Source organism: Vanellus vanellus (genome assembly GCF_965231255.1).
Source record: "Vanellus vanellus genome assembly, chromosome: Z".
NCBI lineage: Eukaryota > Metazoa > Chordata > Aves > Charadriiformes > Charadriidae > Vanellus > Vanellus vanellus.
This window is the reverse complement of record NC_138908.1, coordinates 75,101,622-75,118,931: the sequence shown is the minus strand read 5'-3', so window position 1 is coordinate 75,118,931 and position 17,310 is coordinate 75,101,622. Positions and strand designations below refer to the sequence as shown.

Genomic DNA, 17,310 nt, shown 5'->3' with positions numbered 1-17,310 from the left:
AAGTGGTTCCAACAACGGCCACCCACCAACATCAACCTTGCAGTTCCAAGTGCTTCTTAAAATATGAAGTGATTGAAACTTAATCTTAAGAGCTTCTCCAGGAAGCTCAGCAGAAGATTGATAGGATCACTGTTATCTGAATAAGAGCATTCCAAATTGCTAAGGAATCTTGGGAAGGATATTAAAACTGTTCTTCTTATGTAAAACTGTATCTTTGCATACAACCATGCTGCACAAGGTAGGAATGATTTTTAAAAACATGATCCTTTTGCTGTGAGACTCTAACATGCTCCGAAAAATAATTCCAACATTCATTTTCAAATGTCAAAGGTCATTAAAACCAGGTGACTAAAATTTAGTTCTTGAACATGACTCCTGTGGTTTCATTTTGAGGAGTTCTGAGTATATGTAGACATCACTGAGGCACTGGGGGGTTCAGGTGCTATTACTGAGTGGCACTGGTGGAAATGCAGAGGCCTTTACATGTTCAAATCTACACTGGACCACCTTGGTAAACCAAGGCATCCTGTAGCATCTGGTAGGTCTGATTAGCTGTTATCAAAGTCCAGAGTTTCTTCTCAGTTTTCTGACACATTAGTTTTCTTCAATCCCATGGTGAAGTTGAACAAATCCATTTAAAGATTAAGAGATCAAAAGTCTTCACCTGTAAATTACAGGAAAATAAGCCATACCTGTGTTTTTAACTCCAAATCAGTCTCTGAGCTGAACATTATGGCTCACACCTTGTTTTCATATCATATTTCTTCGCTGCATGATAATTTTATTGACCATGTTGTTCAGAAGTAATGAAAGAATGTGAATTACACAGATGATCCCAAATAAGTGCTGGCAAAATCCAACCACTAGGATCCATAATATATTAATGTCTACCAGGAAAAAAAAAAAAAAATTAAAGAGTTAACTTGTGTGTACTATTTTCACATACTACCTGCAAAATTCATGCTGCCATAGTGGTTCAGGCAGGCCTTAGAATTACAGAAATATATATATAAAAAAAAAGTAATTGCCTTATCTTCAGGGAGTTATGAATTTAAAATCTGATACTTTGTGAACTCCTTGGTCTATGTACAAATGTTATGCTTCACCAGAAAGCATGGAATCCTAGTTCTTCAAAGGGATAAGATACAGATGTTTCCATGCTGGTGATTCATTGTATAGTGAAATGTCACTGCCTAGAGAACAGCACTGCATACCGAAATTTAATTTCAACCGATTCCCATTTGGAGGGAAAGAAGGAAACATTTTTATGTCATAAAAAAAAAAAAAAAAAAAAGACATGGCAGCTGTTTGAAATTTGCTGAGAGTCTTGGAATGTAGTTTTAGTTGAGGTGTATTAGCAGGCAGAAAGCAAGCAAAGAGGTAAAAGGTGCAAAAGAGGTCCGTGATACTGTTCTTAAGTCTGTCATATGAACACAGCTATCAGGAATGCATTTGACTGTGATCAAAACTGTGTATACTTGCTTGCATGTATTGCGCAGGCTAATACATTTGGGAACCAGGGCTTTAAAGGCAATATTCTTATCATTCAAATGCCTCAAGTGCAGTCTTTTGGGATTAAGCTGATTTTATTTAAATGCCAGAATATGGGTTTCTCTTTTCATAGGCGCTCCACTCTGTGTTACTGTGCCGGCAGTTGTGCCTGGAGTTCACAGGACTGGGATTCAGTACCAAAGTATACTGCACGGTGAACTAGGAGTTTCAGAAATGTGATTTACAGCAAGGGGAACATGTACGCCAGATGACAGAAAACACTGAAGAGAAAGATATTTCTGAAAATTTATTTCTTTTGGTTTTAGGTGCTTGTGCAAGATCGTTTCAGAGCTGGAAACCACCTTCTTGTACTTAGACATCCAGATATCTCTGTTCCTTCATTTAAACGACATCCAGGATAGCCTGTGCATTAAGAGAGGAAGCAAAACCAAACCAAACCGAAAACACACAAAAAAGGAGAAGAGGTAGAAAAAATGGATTCAGCACCTTCCTTAGACTGAGGGAATTAGGTTCACATTTCCACTTCCCAGGAAGTTCCCCTTGTACAATCCTAGAAGAGAGGATGAAAAAAGTAAAGCCTCTCCTGTTGCAACTATGACTCAGTGTAGCGAAAGATGCGAGATTCGTAATCTTGATTTAAGCAGAGAGTTAAACATGATTTCATAGCTCGAGGATGGAGGCACTTGCCTACTGGGGGAAGGAGGAGGGGAGGCAACCTGGATTCTGGCCCCTGCTTCAAGCACTATTTATATATGTTACTCAATTACAAATGCAAAATGTGTAGGCAGCCCCTGGGGCAAGAACCCAGGACTTCCTCTTCAAAAGGAGCACCTATTAGGGTTGCAAATTATTCTCTCTCAATGAATCTTGCTTCCTCTCCAATACAGAAGTATGGCTTCAGCAGGCATGACACACAGTTCTCCAGCCTGAGCTTCACCTTGAGTTGGTGGTAGATGCACTCCTGGGAGATGTGGGAAAGATCTCCTCAGGAAGAGTCTGGCAATGAACCTGCATCTCCCACTTCGTGAACAACTGCCTTATCTACAAGTATGATATTATGTAAAATATTGGCAGTTGTGCTGCCGCAACCTCTGGACATGTTTCTGGGAGAAAGTCTCTTGGGGCGTTGTGCTTCATGCTGAGTTTGGTGTGTGTTAGGCATGCTCACAAGATGCTTACCTCATGAAGCCTCTCAGGAGACGTCTCAGCTGTACAGCACAGGCAGGCTTTGGTGCAAGGTAGATGTCAGGATTTTCAGCTGTATAGAAATAGCAGCAATGGGAAATGCAGTAGCAGAACTTCTGGATAACTTTATCAGCACGAAACTGATGTAGATTTTTGTGGCCATTTTGCATATGTGTGCATGTGTAAAAATAGTTTCCTGGCATTTTTATTCCTTTTTTGATTTTGTCTGTCGGTGACAAAGTTATTTTGTGAACCAGTAGCAGGACATAAAATTAGAACCCAGAAATCCTGCTCTGCTACAGTCTCTCTGTAAGACATGTAAATGTATTTACAATTAAAACCAGCCTTTTAATGTTTTTTGTTGTTGTTGTTGTTGGAAATGAAGTAGCTGGCACCTGTCTGAATTTAAGAAAAATCTCCTCTGATACTCTCCATATCTATTAAACATTTTGGCTGTATGGCATTGTCATGTGTTTATGGGTTCCTTGAGAGATTTTCTGATAGGTTCTTTTTCCATCCCTTTGTTCTCCTGGCCCTTGTTCTCTTTTATTCTGGGTTCTCTTCCTTCAGGAGACCAAAATCCTGCTCCCTTTGCTCCTTTCATCATGTACTTCCTTCCAAAGAGACTACTTGTCTAAATGAAGCAACAGGAGGGTGAAGGACAGAATTTTTCTGCTATTATTTTTAATACAATATTATAAATGCAGGCTTGTAGTTTTTAGGTATTCATAGATGAATAAATTATACTTGCTTTGGATAATGCTAAACAATCCATAGCAAATTAGAGTTTAGCCTATAGTAAAAGATATACAGAAGAGTATAGCAGGAACAGCCTTCAAATATGATTTATATTTAAAGAAAATGGGTAAGTCAATGCTGGCTCGCAGACCTCTGTTCAGCAAAGTACTTAAAACACCACTGAATAAGTGCTTATGTACTTTTTTAAAGTTTTATGCAGTATGATAGAGAAATTTTGATAAGTAGGGCCTTATTTGGGAGAACAACATAACCCGGGTAGCATAAAACATGATTTTGGTCCCTTCCTCAGTTCACTGTATTATTATCCACTCTTAAAACTGTGTCCAGTCTGAATATTGGTTCAGCAAGAACTTCTGAATTAACCTTCCTTTTGGGGGAGAATAATTCCCAAGTGATAATGTGCTCTTTGATGATTTGTTGTGTTGGGTTTTTTTTTGTCTTTTGTGCTGATTGTTAGACGTCTTGAACTTAGGCAAGCAGGCCATGTTTTGCTTTTTCTGTTGGTCATCTAAAATGGTGATACAGCTGCAACCCCAGTAATGTGGGTCTGAAGCTTAGCAAAAATTCAAATGCATATTCAAAACCTCCTAGAAATATGAAAGTTAAAGATGTCCAAGAAATGACAGAATCCATCACTGTACTTGGTTTTAAAATTAATTATTTAATACCAATGAAATGGAGACATTGCTCCTGTCTGAAAATAGGGTTTATTGAATCAATGTCAGTTGAAAGCTTGGGCCTTAACCAGTCTGTTTTGCTGCTATTCCACACATATATATTTGGGCAAACCTCCTTTCCCGTAACCACCAGTATGTCTTCTCTGCACCAGAGGGCCAGAATCCTTTAGAACCAAAAACTGAGAACTGCTTCTAGGGAAAATTCCTCTTTTTATTTTTTCACTCATCATTTATTTACAAATACACATTATAACTTTTATATACATTGCACATTTACATGGTAGAAAAGTACAAAACTAGATATTTAAATGAATTTATATTTAACTCGCCATGTTTGAAAATATAAAATTGCATCAGAAAAAAAGTATTATGAAAAGCAAGAAACTTGAACTGATAAAGCTTTGATATAACTTTTAGTGACACACTGATTGGGAAAAGAAAATTTTGAAAGTGGTACCGCAAGACCATCTTAAAGGAAACACCTGATAAAACACCTACGCATGTTACAAAAAAATAAAACACTAAAAATAAAATAAAACCTTTATTCTTATTACAGTTAGCCCTGGAGCTACTAACAACCTTCATAATCCGATTTCTTTGGGTCCAGAATTCGTATAGTACAGTATATATGCTCAGCACATTGAGACCACTTCAGTACATGATGTGATCAGAAGTAGAGAAAAGTGAAGTGGAAGAAGTTTCCTTAAAGATCGCCTCACTGCACCCTGGAAGTATACTTAAGTCAGTTACAACGCCTTTTGGTCAGTCAAGATTCCTTGTAAACAAAAACCCGAGGGATCTTTTATGTACAGAACCGGCAAGAAGAAAATCCAATAAATAAACATAACAGAAACCAACATGCAAGTTTGTTAAAGTGGAAAAGAGTTAACATCAGTGAAACAAGGAGATGAGATCATGTGGGTAAGCTCTAAGGAATGGACTTTCATAGTTTACAAGAAAAAAGAAAAGCTTTACTTTACAAGCAAGAGACCTCACAATAAATAACACTGCTCTTCCCGTAACGAATAAATTTCTTCAAAAAACAAGGTGTACAGTCAACCAGACATTTTATGTATAAATTATAAAACATGACACAGTATAAATAAATGTCTACCAGACTCAACTATATGTATACTTTTTTTTCTCCCCAAAATAAATAAGCATACACTTATTTACAGTATGGACATTGATTTCGTGCCCAATGGCTGTTCCAATAGTGATGGAGGTTTTACCACTCTAGAATGGAAGATATAGGAAAGCTGTAGTCCTGGTCTTCATCTTCCTCTTCATCCTCGGGGTCTTCATTAATGGCTAGATGGGGGAATACAGGGGAGCTGTTGTTTAAATAAGGACAACAACAGCGCAGAAGCAGCTCAGTGCACGTTTTCAAAGCCCTCTGAATAGCCATAATACAGCGTTGCATTTTATGCGACTTGTAGTGAGATGCTCTTTGGCATCTGCTGTTATGCAATAAGGTTTTTTTATACATAACCTATGAAGTCATAACTGCAGAAAGTTCTGAAGAATCAATGGCTCAGGTTTTATTGGCAGATTCCTGAAATCACATAAAAAGCGCTCTTGTGTTCTAGATTTAACTGCTTTGTGTCCTTCATTCAGAGTTAGCAGAGGCAACTGTGCCAAACCAGGTGGCCATGTGCTACCATCGTTTGTTCTTTTGGAGCGAGTTACAGTTTATCCGGTTGTTAATAAAGCAATCAGCGAAGCACACGAGAGCAGAAAAAGTAGGAAAAAAAAAACACTAAAATTACAGTCCTGGGACAAGCCTTTTCTGACAGAATGACTTGTCCTCAGAATATCCCCAAAACCACAACTTGAACGCCAACTGATTGTTGGAGATCTATTGCATTTTATCAGTAACAAAAGTGTGCGCGTGATAGATACATACTTATATGGCACCTGTACCATATCTCAAATCTCTAAATCAAGCCTTCTTATGTTTAAAGGTGTAAGTCTTCATTACCTAGGGATTGCCTTCAGAAGCTTTAAGTGTCTGCAGAGTTAAAAATCTCACTTACAGTTGCAAGATCCAGAGTGCTTTACTTCTAGAAGCACACCCATGGAGCAGGCTGCCTCTTTCATGGCACACTCGCTTGGGTAAGTTGTGTTATCGCTGGCACAGACTGCCTCGTCTGACTTGCTTTCAGGGCATAGCTCATCGCAGAGTGCGCACCGACCTCTGCCAACCTTAAAATCCCACAAGCATTTCTTCCCAGCACTGCACTGAATGTCTTCACAGGACTTGGCTTCTAAAAATATACACAGGATACTAGAGGTAAGTGAAAAGACAAAGAAAAAAGAAAAGCAACAACAAACAACCCCAAATCCCCTTCCCCCTGTGAACTGTGAACAGACAAAGCTCAGACGCAGTAGATGTGATGATACTTGCTGATTTTGCTCAAGCAAGTAGTCCCTTGGACACCATTGCCTGTCTATATGTGGGGGAGGAAAGACAGCTGTGCCAGCAGAGCTTGGCCCTGGGAATACAGAATTACATTTGCCTATTGTACATGACCTTCCTGCTCTGTTTGATGTCAGTGGAAATTCAGCTCCCCAAATTAGCGGTAAGTGCAGAATTTGCCAACACATTCAGCATTTCTAAATCAATTATTTTTAAACTAACCCACACAGAGTAGTTGTCTACGAGAATGGAAAGTGAATTCACCTCAACCTATGCCAACTAAAAGTAGACTGAGACTCCCCTGAACTCCCCCAGCAGTTTTGGGGAGCAGAGGCTGCCCTGAAGGTGCTTCCTCATAACTCGCTTTGCAATCAGTCCTTTCTGGAAATCACAATACAAAATGTCAGGATGCACAGAAACTATTTTCCTATCTTCACCCACCGTCTCCAAACTCTGCAATATTTCTAAAGACGAAAAAGTGATCACATGTTTCCAATTAAGTTAACATAAGCTTTGCCAAGACCACTTGAAGACAATTGTTTCCAGGAATCCAGATCCACTGAATACTGAGACCTTGTTACGCTGTTACCATGTCATCGTCTATTTAATGGCGGGTAACTTCTCCCTTGGGTACTAATGTCAGCACCCACAGCGATAGCAAGAGAAGCAGGATCAGGCCCTCTACTCCCTCATCCCTTTTGCAATCTTTTCAGGGGCAAAGCTCACCCTGGCCCTCCTTTTCCCAGGGGTCAGCACAAACCCAGGCTGCTGGAAGTCTCTCCTCCTCCGCAGCACTAACTACATCCATCTTAATTGCACATGATACTCTGAAACGGCTGATTGAGGAAGCTCCCCCCACCCTTACCCTCCGACTGAGATACTTACTGATGCATTTTCCTTCGTAGGCTAATCCAATGGATCTGCCCAGTAGGCAGGTAGCTTTCCTCAGGTGGCAAGCACTGGCGTAAGTTATGCCGTCATTCCCGCAGAGATACTGTTCAGGGGAGGTAGGCTCTGGGCAAATTCGATTACAGGTCACGCAGTAGGCGTTATTAGTTTGGTCAACCACACATGTGGAGCTTCCCGGGCATAAAACATCCCTGCAGGTCTCTGAAATAAAGATGGAAACACACAGTGATTAATAGGCGATTCCAGAGTCCCAGCGAGAAGTGAGTGGGTGACACAAGGAAACAAATGATCAGATAAGAGCCTTCAGCAGCTCTGCTCATTTAAGTGCTGCTGGAGGAAACCGTCCCATCTCAGGGTAGCTGGTAGGACACAAGTACTGCTAGACTACGGGGAACTCTCAATCCAGCTACATCTTTGTCTGTTGAGTGTGGGTCATTACTGTCTCCCAGCATTTGGAACATCACTCTGGTTCCTGTGGGGAAGTACGTCCAACACCTCCTCCTCCCTGCACTCAGACACACACCCTTTGGCATTTGAGGGAGATCAGATTAGATTTGCAAACCTACTTTTGCATTTGCCCTGATACTGGACTTCAAGTTCAGGCTGTTCTTTACATCTGGCTTTGAGAAGGGCACACTCGTTCCTGTAGGTTTTCCCATCTAAGCCACACACAGGGCCCTTCCAAGTGATATTAGAGCAATCCGGAGCACAAACACACCGAGGTTTGTTCTTCTTGTTCATTTTACATTTCTTCCCGGGTCCACAGTCCACATTCTCACACGTTTCTGATGGAAGGAAAGAGGCACCACTTTAGTACCAAGCGTGGAGAACAGACCTGGTGTCAAAACTGCTTAAAGAAAAAAAAGACACTGTGACCCCAGAGCACAGAGAGAAAGCACCTTCCCCCCCCCTCCAGGAAACACCACTAGAAGGAAATTCCCCCCCGCCAGCGAGGGCAGGGGGCAGAGAAGGTCTCTCCCCTCCTCCCCCCCGATGTGCACGGCGGCCGAGCAGAAATGGGGTCTCCTCAGGGATGCCGGGGCTGGTACAAGACGCCCCTCAAAGTCGCACCGAGGAAGAAAGCAGCAGGACCGCGCTGACCCCCTCCAGCTCCCTCCCCGCTCCTCCTCCCCCAGCCCAGTCCCTGCCTGGACCGCTCCTCCGCCGGGAGCAGCTCTCCAGCACCCCCCTCACCTTTGCACGGGATGCAGTTTGGGGCTCCCCCATTAAAAATCATCCACTTAAAAAGCGTGTTGTCGTTGACATCCTCTTCCGTCCACGAAGTTGTCAGGCGGCCGGTCTTGCAGCACTCCTCCTTGCTGAGGTCGGTCTTGTAGAGGACCTGGCAGCGGCCGTTCCGCGCCTGCCGGAGCCAGCAGTTCCCAGCTGCGGGGATGGGGGGAGCGGGGGGAGACAGGGGGACGGGGGGGAACGGGACACCCAGCCGGATCAGTGGCAGGCACCAGTGACCCAGACACAACATGTGCGCCTTGCAATGAATTTACTAGACTGTTTACTTTTATTTGTCCCATTTCATAACCCGCAGCTACTCCGGCCCATTTGGGAGTGCAGTTAAAAAAAAAAAAAAAAACCCAAACACAAACAAACAAACAAACAAACAAACAACAAAAAAAACCAACAAAAAAACCCAACAGCCCCTCCTCCCCCCACAACACAACAAAAAAACCCCACCCAAACCCCCCAAAACAAAACAAACAAAACCCAACAAAACAAGAAACCCAACCAAAACCCACCAAAGAACAAACTGAAAAAAAAAAAAAAACGAGAAAGAAAGAAAAGACCCGATCAAAACAGGACGAGGCAGTTTTCAGAGGTATTTATTCCATATGTAGAGCAGAGGGAGCACTGCCGGCACGTGACAGAGGCTTGAAAAGGATGTGCATTTAAAAGGGAATAAAAAGAAAATCGCGCTTGCAAATTCCTTCCTCCTCCCCCTGCCCTCTCCTCCTCACCGCGGCTGCACAGCAGCATTGTTTTAGTGCCGCACAGAGTTTCAGTCCCAGCCCATTTTGCAATCTGCACGAATTGGGAACATTTGCTGTTCGCGAAGTCTTTCGAAATCTCTACATTTTGCTGCTTCTATTAACAAATGCCTTCCCTTCACTAAAATAAGTCAGCAGAGCTCCAAAAAGTGAGCAAAGTACATAAAATACAAGAGCACATAGAGTAGGAGGTCCCTACAGCGTGTTAAAAGTCGATCAAGCTGAAAAAGTTATAGGTGCCATCTCTCCCGCAAGCATTTCAGAGGAAAGTACACTGTCCTTAAACCGGATAGAGTGGGTTTTTTTTGCCCGGGGGAATTGTTTTTTTTTTTTTTTTTGCCCCCCCCCCCCCCTTTTTTTTTTACTAGTATCCCTGTTATTTGTGGAGTCAAGCCAAGAACATTAGTTTAAGCAACTCCCCCTTTTTTAGCTGGAGAGTTTTGGTTGGGATGAGTCTCTCGTGAATAACCAATGTGACTTCTCCAGCAACTCAATACCAATTGATTCTGGTGCTAATCCAGCCAGGGCTCGATCCTGCCTCCTTGCTCCGATGGGAACGTACCGCAGCAAAGGGTCAGGATCGGCCAGCCGAGATGTCGCTGGGCGCCGGGCAAGATATGCCCCCTCTGCCGCTAAAAATCACTGAACAAACAACGCCCTTAAAAAAAAAAAAAAAAAAGAAAAGAAAAGAAAAGAAAAGAAAAGTTTTGCGTCTTACAGTTGCCTACATTAGATTAATTTAAGCTCTAGCTCGGTAGTGGGGGAGAAAAGAAAAAAAAAAAAGGACAAAAATATAAAACAAGCAATGGTAAGACATTCGGGTTGTGGTTGGAACACGGTCAAGATAAGGGAAAAAAGCCCCCAAACTAAAAATCAATATTCCCTTGTGTCGAAAGAGGGCTCTTAAGAGTTGTCAATATCAGGTTCGGGTTTGTTTTGCTCGCATGGGAAAAAAAAAAACAAAACACCCCAACTTATTTAAGCATACTCTTCAGTGCAGGAGAATTTACAACACTAATATTTATTCACAAAAAGAAACAGGAGGAGGGAGGAGGAAAACCCAATATTAAAGGAATGTCCGGAAAATGACCACTTATTGGTTTCTAAAAACGTCAGCTGTAATCGTGGGGCTCCCCAACACCATCTCTCCTTCCGTCAGGCAGGCGAGATAAAAATCTGAGCTAAATTACCAACAAACTTTGAGCACTCATTCGGGTGCCGAGATGGGGAAAGTTCCCTCGCGATGCTGCTCTTCATTCAGGCTGCATAATAACAATAAATACCAAGAAACATCCTCATCTGTCCTCTGTGCCTATGCAGAGCAGTGCGAAGATCCGATCAAAAAGGACTCTTAAGTGACACCTCTGCACCTCGGTACAAAGCAATCCCATGCCCACAGTTAACTTCTGTCCTGTTGGACCTTGGAGAGAGGCGTTTAACACCGCAAGCAAACTAAACCGTGCCCCGAAAGACAGAAAACAATAGTAATAATAAAGAAACATATCTGCGAATAAACAATCCGGTCTTACCCTGCACTGTGTGATCTTCCATGAAGTGGCAGAGAAACATCAGGAGTAAGAGCATGCCCGGGTGGATTCTCTGATTTAACATCCTCAGTGTAGCAGGGAGTGAGAGAGACACAGAAACAGCGTGAGGGGGAGTCGGGAGAGGGAGCGAGCACAAGCCAGCCTGCTTATGATCGCTCTATTGAATGAACGTCAGGCTCTGAATGCAGTCTCTCTTTAAATCTATACGGGGGTCTTAGCTGTCTGCGGTGGGCGGTCTCCTAATGTGTGTGTGTGTCTGCTCGGGGGTGGGGAGATTTAAAAAGTTCAGTGTGAATCAGGTGACATTTTCCACCTTCTGGAAACCCTCTCCAATGATCTGCTCTAGGTGCACGCACACACGGCAGCGCACCCGCGCAGCCCCACGCCAGCCCCGGGCGGCGGAGAAGCCACAGCCGCCGGCGCAGCAGCGGCGGGCAGCACCGGCTCCGGCCGCCGCGCCCGCGCAAGCGGGGGGCTGGAGACCGGCGGGGGTCCAGGGGCGCCCCTCCTCCCACCCCGAAGGCGCGGAGGGGGCTGCCGGGGCGCGGAGCGGCGCCTGCCCGCCCGGGGTGGGCTCCGCGGCCGCGGGGCGCTGCCGTCCCCGCGCGAAGTGGGCGCTAAGAGTAAATCCCACTCCCCCGCACCTCCGCGGGGCGGGGGGCGGCTGGCGGGGCACACGGCTCGCCCGGCGGGACTCGTTCGTGTCCCCCCCCCAAAAAAAAAAACGCAAAAAAAACCCCCCAAACCCCAACCAACCAACCGACCAAATCTAAAAAGAAAAAAAATTAAAAAAAAAAAAAAAGACGGAACCAAATAAAAGTTTAATACCTAGGGCTGCGCCCAAGTGACAGCCTTTTCACTGGGAGCCCGGGAGGACGAGACGGGAATGGGGGCGACGTAGGCGGTCTCCTTTCAGAATCAGAAAAGATTGCAACATCGATAATGAACTTCTAGGGCACTAGTTTATTAAGCACAGTCTGGCATTATTCTCCCCTTAGAAAAGTTGGCGGTCTCTCATTTATAACATTTTTTGGCACCGCTGAATGAAACTGAGTAGGCGATATTTCCTTTTATACAAAACGATTACTTAACGGAAAATGGTATTGTTTATACAAAAGCTGCCTTTTTAATTTCGATTCTTTCGCTTTTCTGAGCCACCAAAGCACAACAGACTGCGAAGTATGCAGACAGGAATGCCCGGACAGTGCCGGGTCAGGGGCCGGTGCGCCGCGGCCGCCCGCGCCCTCCGCCCGGCCCTCCCCACACCCCTCCTCCCCGCTCCCGCCCCCCGGCTCCCCCCACCGCCCGCCCGCCCCCTCCCCACAACTGCAAATAACTCAGTGATAACAGATTTTTTTCCACCAACTGCAGGAGATAGTGCTAATCTTTTAATAAAAGATCCCATTACAATGGGATCTGTCTGGACAGACTATAATAGATCCAGAAATACAGCCGTGCTAATATTAGAAGACAGTTGTTTGGGTGCCTCAGACCGGGCCCTGGTCCTGCTTTGAAAGTGGGCATGAATCACAATGTCCCTCGGTACCACCTGCGGTCACACGCATTAAGAAGCAGACTGGTAAATGATTGACCTCGCTGCATTTTTTTTTTTTTTTTGTTATTATTATTATGATCATCGTCCTGAGCAGCGCCCGGGCATTTTGAGCACTTCAGAAGCTCCGGGACTCCACATCCTTTTTAATCTTTTCCCAAATTGGTGCCACTCTCTCCACCACCACCACCGCCCCCCCCCCCCCCCGTCGTCCCCCCCCCCTCCATCCCCCCGCCTCTGCTCCTCGCTCGCCGGAGCAGCGTTAATGCAGGGTTGCTTAGTGCCCTCTAATGGCAGACGGCATTAACAATTAATAGCAAAACACCCCTTACCCCGGAGCCGCAAATGAAGGGCCGGTTTCAAAACCTGCCTCTCCTGCCGGAGGGGACGGGACCGCCGTGTCCCCCCTTGCCCGCTGCGGGCAGGGCTCAGCGGGGTGGCGGGGGGGCAGCGAGCTGGGCTCGGCTCGGACCGCCGCGGGTCGCGCAGGAAAAGGCGCGGAATCGCCGAGGCGGGGGGTCAGAGGCCTGGCTGTCCCCCACCCATCCCGGGAGCACCCCCCCTCCGGTCCCTCTCCGCCCCGACTCGCCCCGCGGGGCTCCGGCCACGGCCGGCCGCAGCGCCGCCGCACACCTCGGGAAGTAGCGTGTCCTCCCCCCTTCCCCCCCCGGGGCAGCGCCGGGGCCGAGCCGCCTCTCACCCAACCCCCGGAAGGGGTCCCGGGGGGGTCCCGGGGGGGTCCCGGCGGCAGCGCGGGGAGCGCAGGCGGCTGCTGCCCGGCGAGGAGGCACCGCACGCCCGCGGTGGCCGGGCGTGCTGCGGGGGCAGGCTCACCTTTCCTTACTCAGTTTGTGTGTGTTTTTTTTTTTTTTTTTTTAAATAATTGGCCAATACGGTGTTTATCCTGATCGTGTTTTCAATTATAGCGAGGCATTTTCAGGCCGTATTCCTGGAAATGAGATGCCGGATGGGTCGATAACGTTTGCACATGTGCTTCATGCGTGCATCATCAGGAGATCAATATGATTGCGCTGGTATGGAGATTTGTATCACACCTGTTCTCTGACATCACATAGAAACAGCTGCTGTTTCTTTTATTGTTTTTCTTTTTTTCTTCTTCTTCTTTTTTAAATGCTAAATATTGGGTTTGTGTGTAACAACATGTCAGGGATATATTGTATAATCAGAAATGCTTTTTTCTTTCTCACTGTGTGCCTCCCTGTACGTCTCCCCCACCCCTTTCTGCTTTGCCAACAATCACATTTAAATTACCCAAAAAACAATAGGGTCGATCTGTAACTGAATTGTCAGGCAGCACACAAAAAGAGTGTTGTTCTCAGCTGACAGGTTTTAAAACTTCTTTCTACCAAGAAGTGTATGCATTTTAATATATGGTTTTGGATGTGAATCCAATCTTTGCAGCTGGCCCTGATCTTGGAATAATAAAGCCTTTAAAAAAAAAACGTATATGCTAACATCTCAAACTTTCGGAAAGTTCAGATTTAGCTCTCAATTTACATAAAGTGTGTGTCTTTGTCCTATCTGTAATGTAGCTGTATCTACAACAGACTCCATAATCCAAAACATTAAGTGGCTTGTCTCTGAGGAAAATTGCAGGAAAATACTGAGTAGGAGGAAAAAACAATCCCCAAGTGTAACCTTGTGTGACATGTGCTATTAACATACATCCATATATATACGCACACATATACATATGGGGAATATTTATTTTGTGATAAGTCAGTATTCATTGTACTAGTATAATGTATTTCCTTTTACTCTTTTCCCCTCCATGTGCTGCCTCTCAACAGAGGAGTGGTTGCTTATACCAAGAATCAACCACCTCAGGACCCTTGCTTCAATAAGCATTAGGTCTACATAAAGTTTTTTGAGGATGTAGATAACACTCCAAGCAAAACCTGAAATTTATTTGGAAGGGATCTGGATTTTAGGCAAGAGAAAACGGGAAGGCCTATCCTGGCATTTCCCAGCCTAACGTTCAAGGTAGAGGAAAAGGACTCAAACACCCTCCTGTGGTCCTGGATGTGTGCATCATCCTATGTGGTTTCTCACAGAACTGGCTTCTCCCACAGAGCAAGTACTCAAATAAAGGTAGAACGTCCTCTTCTGGTAGGAGAGAAGACTTGTTGGCCTCCCTTGTTCCCTTCTGATTGTCCTGATTATCACAAAAAGAAGGGTCCATTTCTGGAAAACTGCACTTTTACAAAGGTTCCCCTCTTTTTCCTCTCAGCTACCAGATTTAAGGACATTTCTGAGCACCATTGCATTGTTCCATTTTATATGCTTCCCCTTTCTTTTTTGCTTTTATTACAGGACAACACAAGCCTTCTGCCTTTTCTGCAGAAATTTCACGTGCCATTTCTCACTGTAAAGCAGCATACAAATTTGGATTACACAGGTTCATTTCTTGATTTGGCCAAGATTTTTCCATTAAAAACAAGGAAACCAATTCCTGATAAAACTAAGCTCCAAAATGTACTCACTGAATTCTCATATTAGGTAGTGGATACGTGTGCTATTACACTGAAATTGTAATAACAATACATAAGTGGGACTGTTAAATGTAGAACTTGTATGGTATTGGTGAGTGTTGTGCTTATCACATGAATACAGGTACATTGAGCAGTTATCTTTTCCTTTAAGTTGACCTGAAAGTTGATGTCTGTTTTCAGGTAGTGGGCAATGGATTGAATTAAGAGGTAGTAGGGATCTTACCTAATCAATGCTACCGGTAGAAATTGCAAAGGGAATGTAAGTTTGACCATCAGTAGATATTTGCAAGTCACATCTGATAAACTGCCATCCCATTTGATTAAGACAGCTGGAAACAGGTATGCTATCTGAACCTTCTCCACTGTGGATCAGCAAAAAGAAAGAATTGAGCATCATCAAGAAGTTATCTTGTAGGTGAGCAATTTTCACTTTTAATAATCCACCCTATGACAGATGATTGGACTGTCTGGAGGTCACCCTAAAGGTTTAGCTGGATTAATTGTGGTTCACAGGAAGACCAGGAGGATGGTGTGACTGTGAATACTTTGATGTTAAATATGGGAACTTTCTGGTAGCCCATGGTGGTCTAGCAACTCTGTGTTTGTGGCTTTGTTCATACTGTAGAAAGGGCAGGTAGACAGGTGGCATTAACATTTTAGGACAGATAAAATTGACATATACGTGTTATGAGCCAAACTGACCCCTTTCCTACCTTTTATTGGTGATTCAGGGAGCAGTAACAGAACTGTGTATCCCTCTACAGTTTGGTGGATACTTTCCCCTTGTTGTAGGCCAGAACAGGACAAGCTGTCTTAGACACTCCAAACATTTTCTTCTCCTGCGTTGGTAGTACCAGGAACCAGCACTGGGGAGGTGCAGCAAGCCTTATGGTTCAGAATCAATTGCAAACAGGATATGATTTGGTAAGATGAGGTTTAATGAGTGAGTGGAATGAAAACAGGTTGCTAAACAAGTTACAAAATCTTTCCAGGTTAATGAAAGCTTGGACAAAAGTACAAAATTCCAGTAGAACATATGAGTGGAAGAATGGAAAAATTGTAAGGAAAGTATTAAGTTCATAAACTATCTGAGGAAGTTAAATGAAAAATGATAAAGGACTATACTGATCTATTGCTCTACTGATATGATCTGTTGATCAGATACTTTTCTGTATAATTTCAAAGAACAGGAAAAAACTCGGAATATGCACAGACTACGGAATTTCTAGGGCAGAAAAAGTCAGTCCCCTTGTTGGGACGGCAGTGTTGTCAATAGCAGCAGGAATTCTGACACTGTTTCTAAATGAAATTTTGAAAACTTAAAAAAAAGAAAAAGAAAATGCAGTTATTTCTGGAAGCCCATTCTAAACAGCCCTTTAGGATTCTTCTCTTTTAAGGGAACACCTAAATGCCAGAAAGGCACCACCACCAGCTCTGGGCAACCTATTTCCATGTAAAGGCTTAAGAAGTAGCATAGTGGGAGGCAGCATGGAAAGAGCAAAGCTGTGGGATAGAACAGCCCCTGGAAGGCCATTTCAGCTTGGGCAGCATTAAGCTAACTGGTGGCTGTCTTAAGTCACATGCTAAGTGCAGAATGGCTCTTGCCCAGTTTCCTGACTGGCAAATTGCCTTTTCTACTTCTACAAATCTGCAAAGTGGAGCTATGTCATACTTGGTGATAAAACTTCAAGTTTTTATGTTAAAAATATGTATGAGGAGCATGGTGCTTTAGGAATGGAGGGGTTATGTGTGGTTATTGTACTTTTAAGGTCTGGAACATTTTGTGTGGCAGACTTCAAAAGACATGTCAGTTGGCAATCAGTTGCAGCTGGAACAAGATTGGAGACTAAACCCAAGATTAAAGTGAGGACGGACGTAGTTTGTAAATAACTTCTGTGAAAATTCAATTAATTTTTGCCATTACTTTATTTTTCTTCTTGTTAGTTTGAGTCTATTACAGTTAATGTAGAGGGCATATCTGATTCATTGGGTATGTGGAGTCACATCATTTTCTAATCCCAAAAAGGCTTTGTTTGACTGTAGATCCTGGCGTGGATCTTAAATGGAATAAAAATCCCTGTTGAGAATGATACCCGTGCCCAACTGTGACAAGCTGAATATAGCATGGCAAAAAGGGTAACAAATGGACAATTTCCAGCTCAGTGCATGTATTTGGTGACGTACTGGATCTTGTTCCTTGACTGAGAGAGTAGGTACTTGAGTACGTCAAAGTT

The 17,310-nt window shown here is 44.0% G+C and overlaps 1 protein-coding gene across 1 annotated transcript; it reads right to left on the bottom strand.

Annotated features, from left to right (window-relative positions):
* Window positions 1-4,332: 4,332 nt before the first annotated feature.
* On the bottom strand, window positions 4,333-11,106 carry FST (follistatin). Its single transcript, XM_082497650.1, has 6 exons — window positions 10,994-11,106; window positions 8,656-8,847; window positions 8,028-8,246; window positions 7,438-7,662; window positions 6,170-6,400; window positions 4,333-5,444 (listed from the first exon to the last, which is right to left on the bottom strand). The coding sequence occupies exons 1-6, from the start codon at window positions 11,073-11,075 to the stop codon at window positions 5,362-5,364; spliced, it is 1,032 nt and encodes a 343-aa protein (XP_082353776.1). The 5' UTR covers window positions 11,076-11,106; the 3' UTR covers window positions 4,333-5,361.
* Between the last annotated feature and the right edge of the window lie 6,204 nt (window positions 11,107-17,310).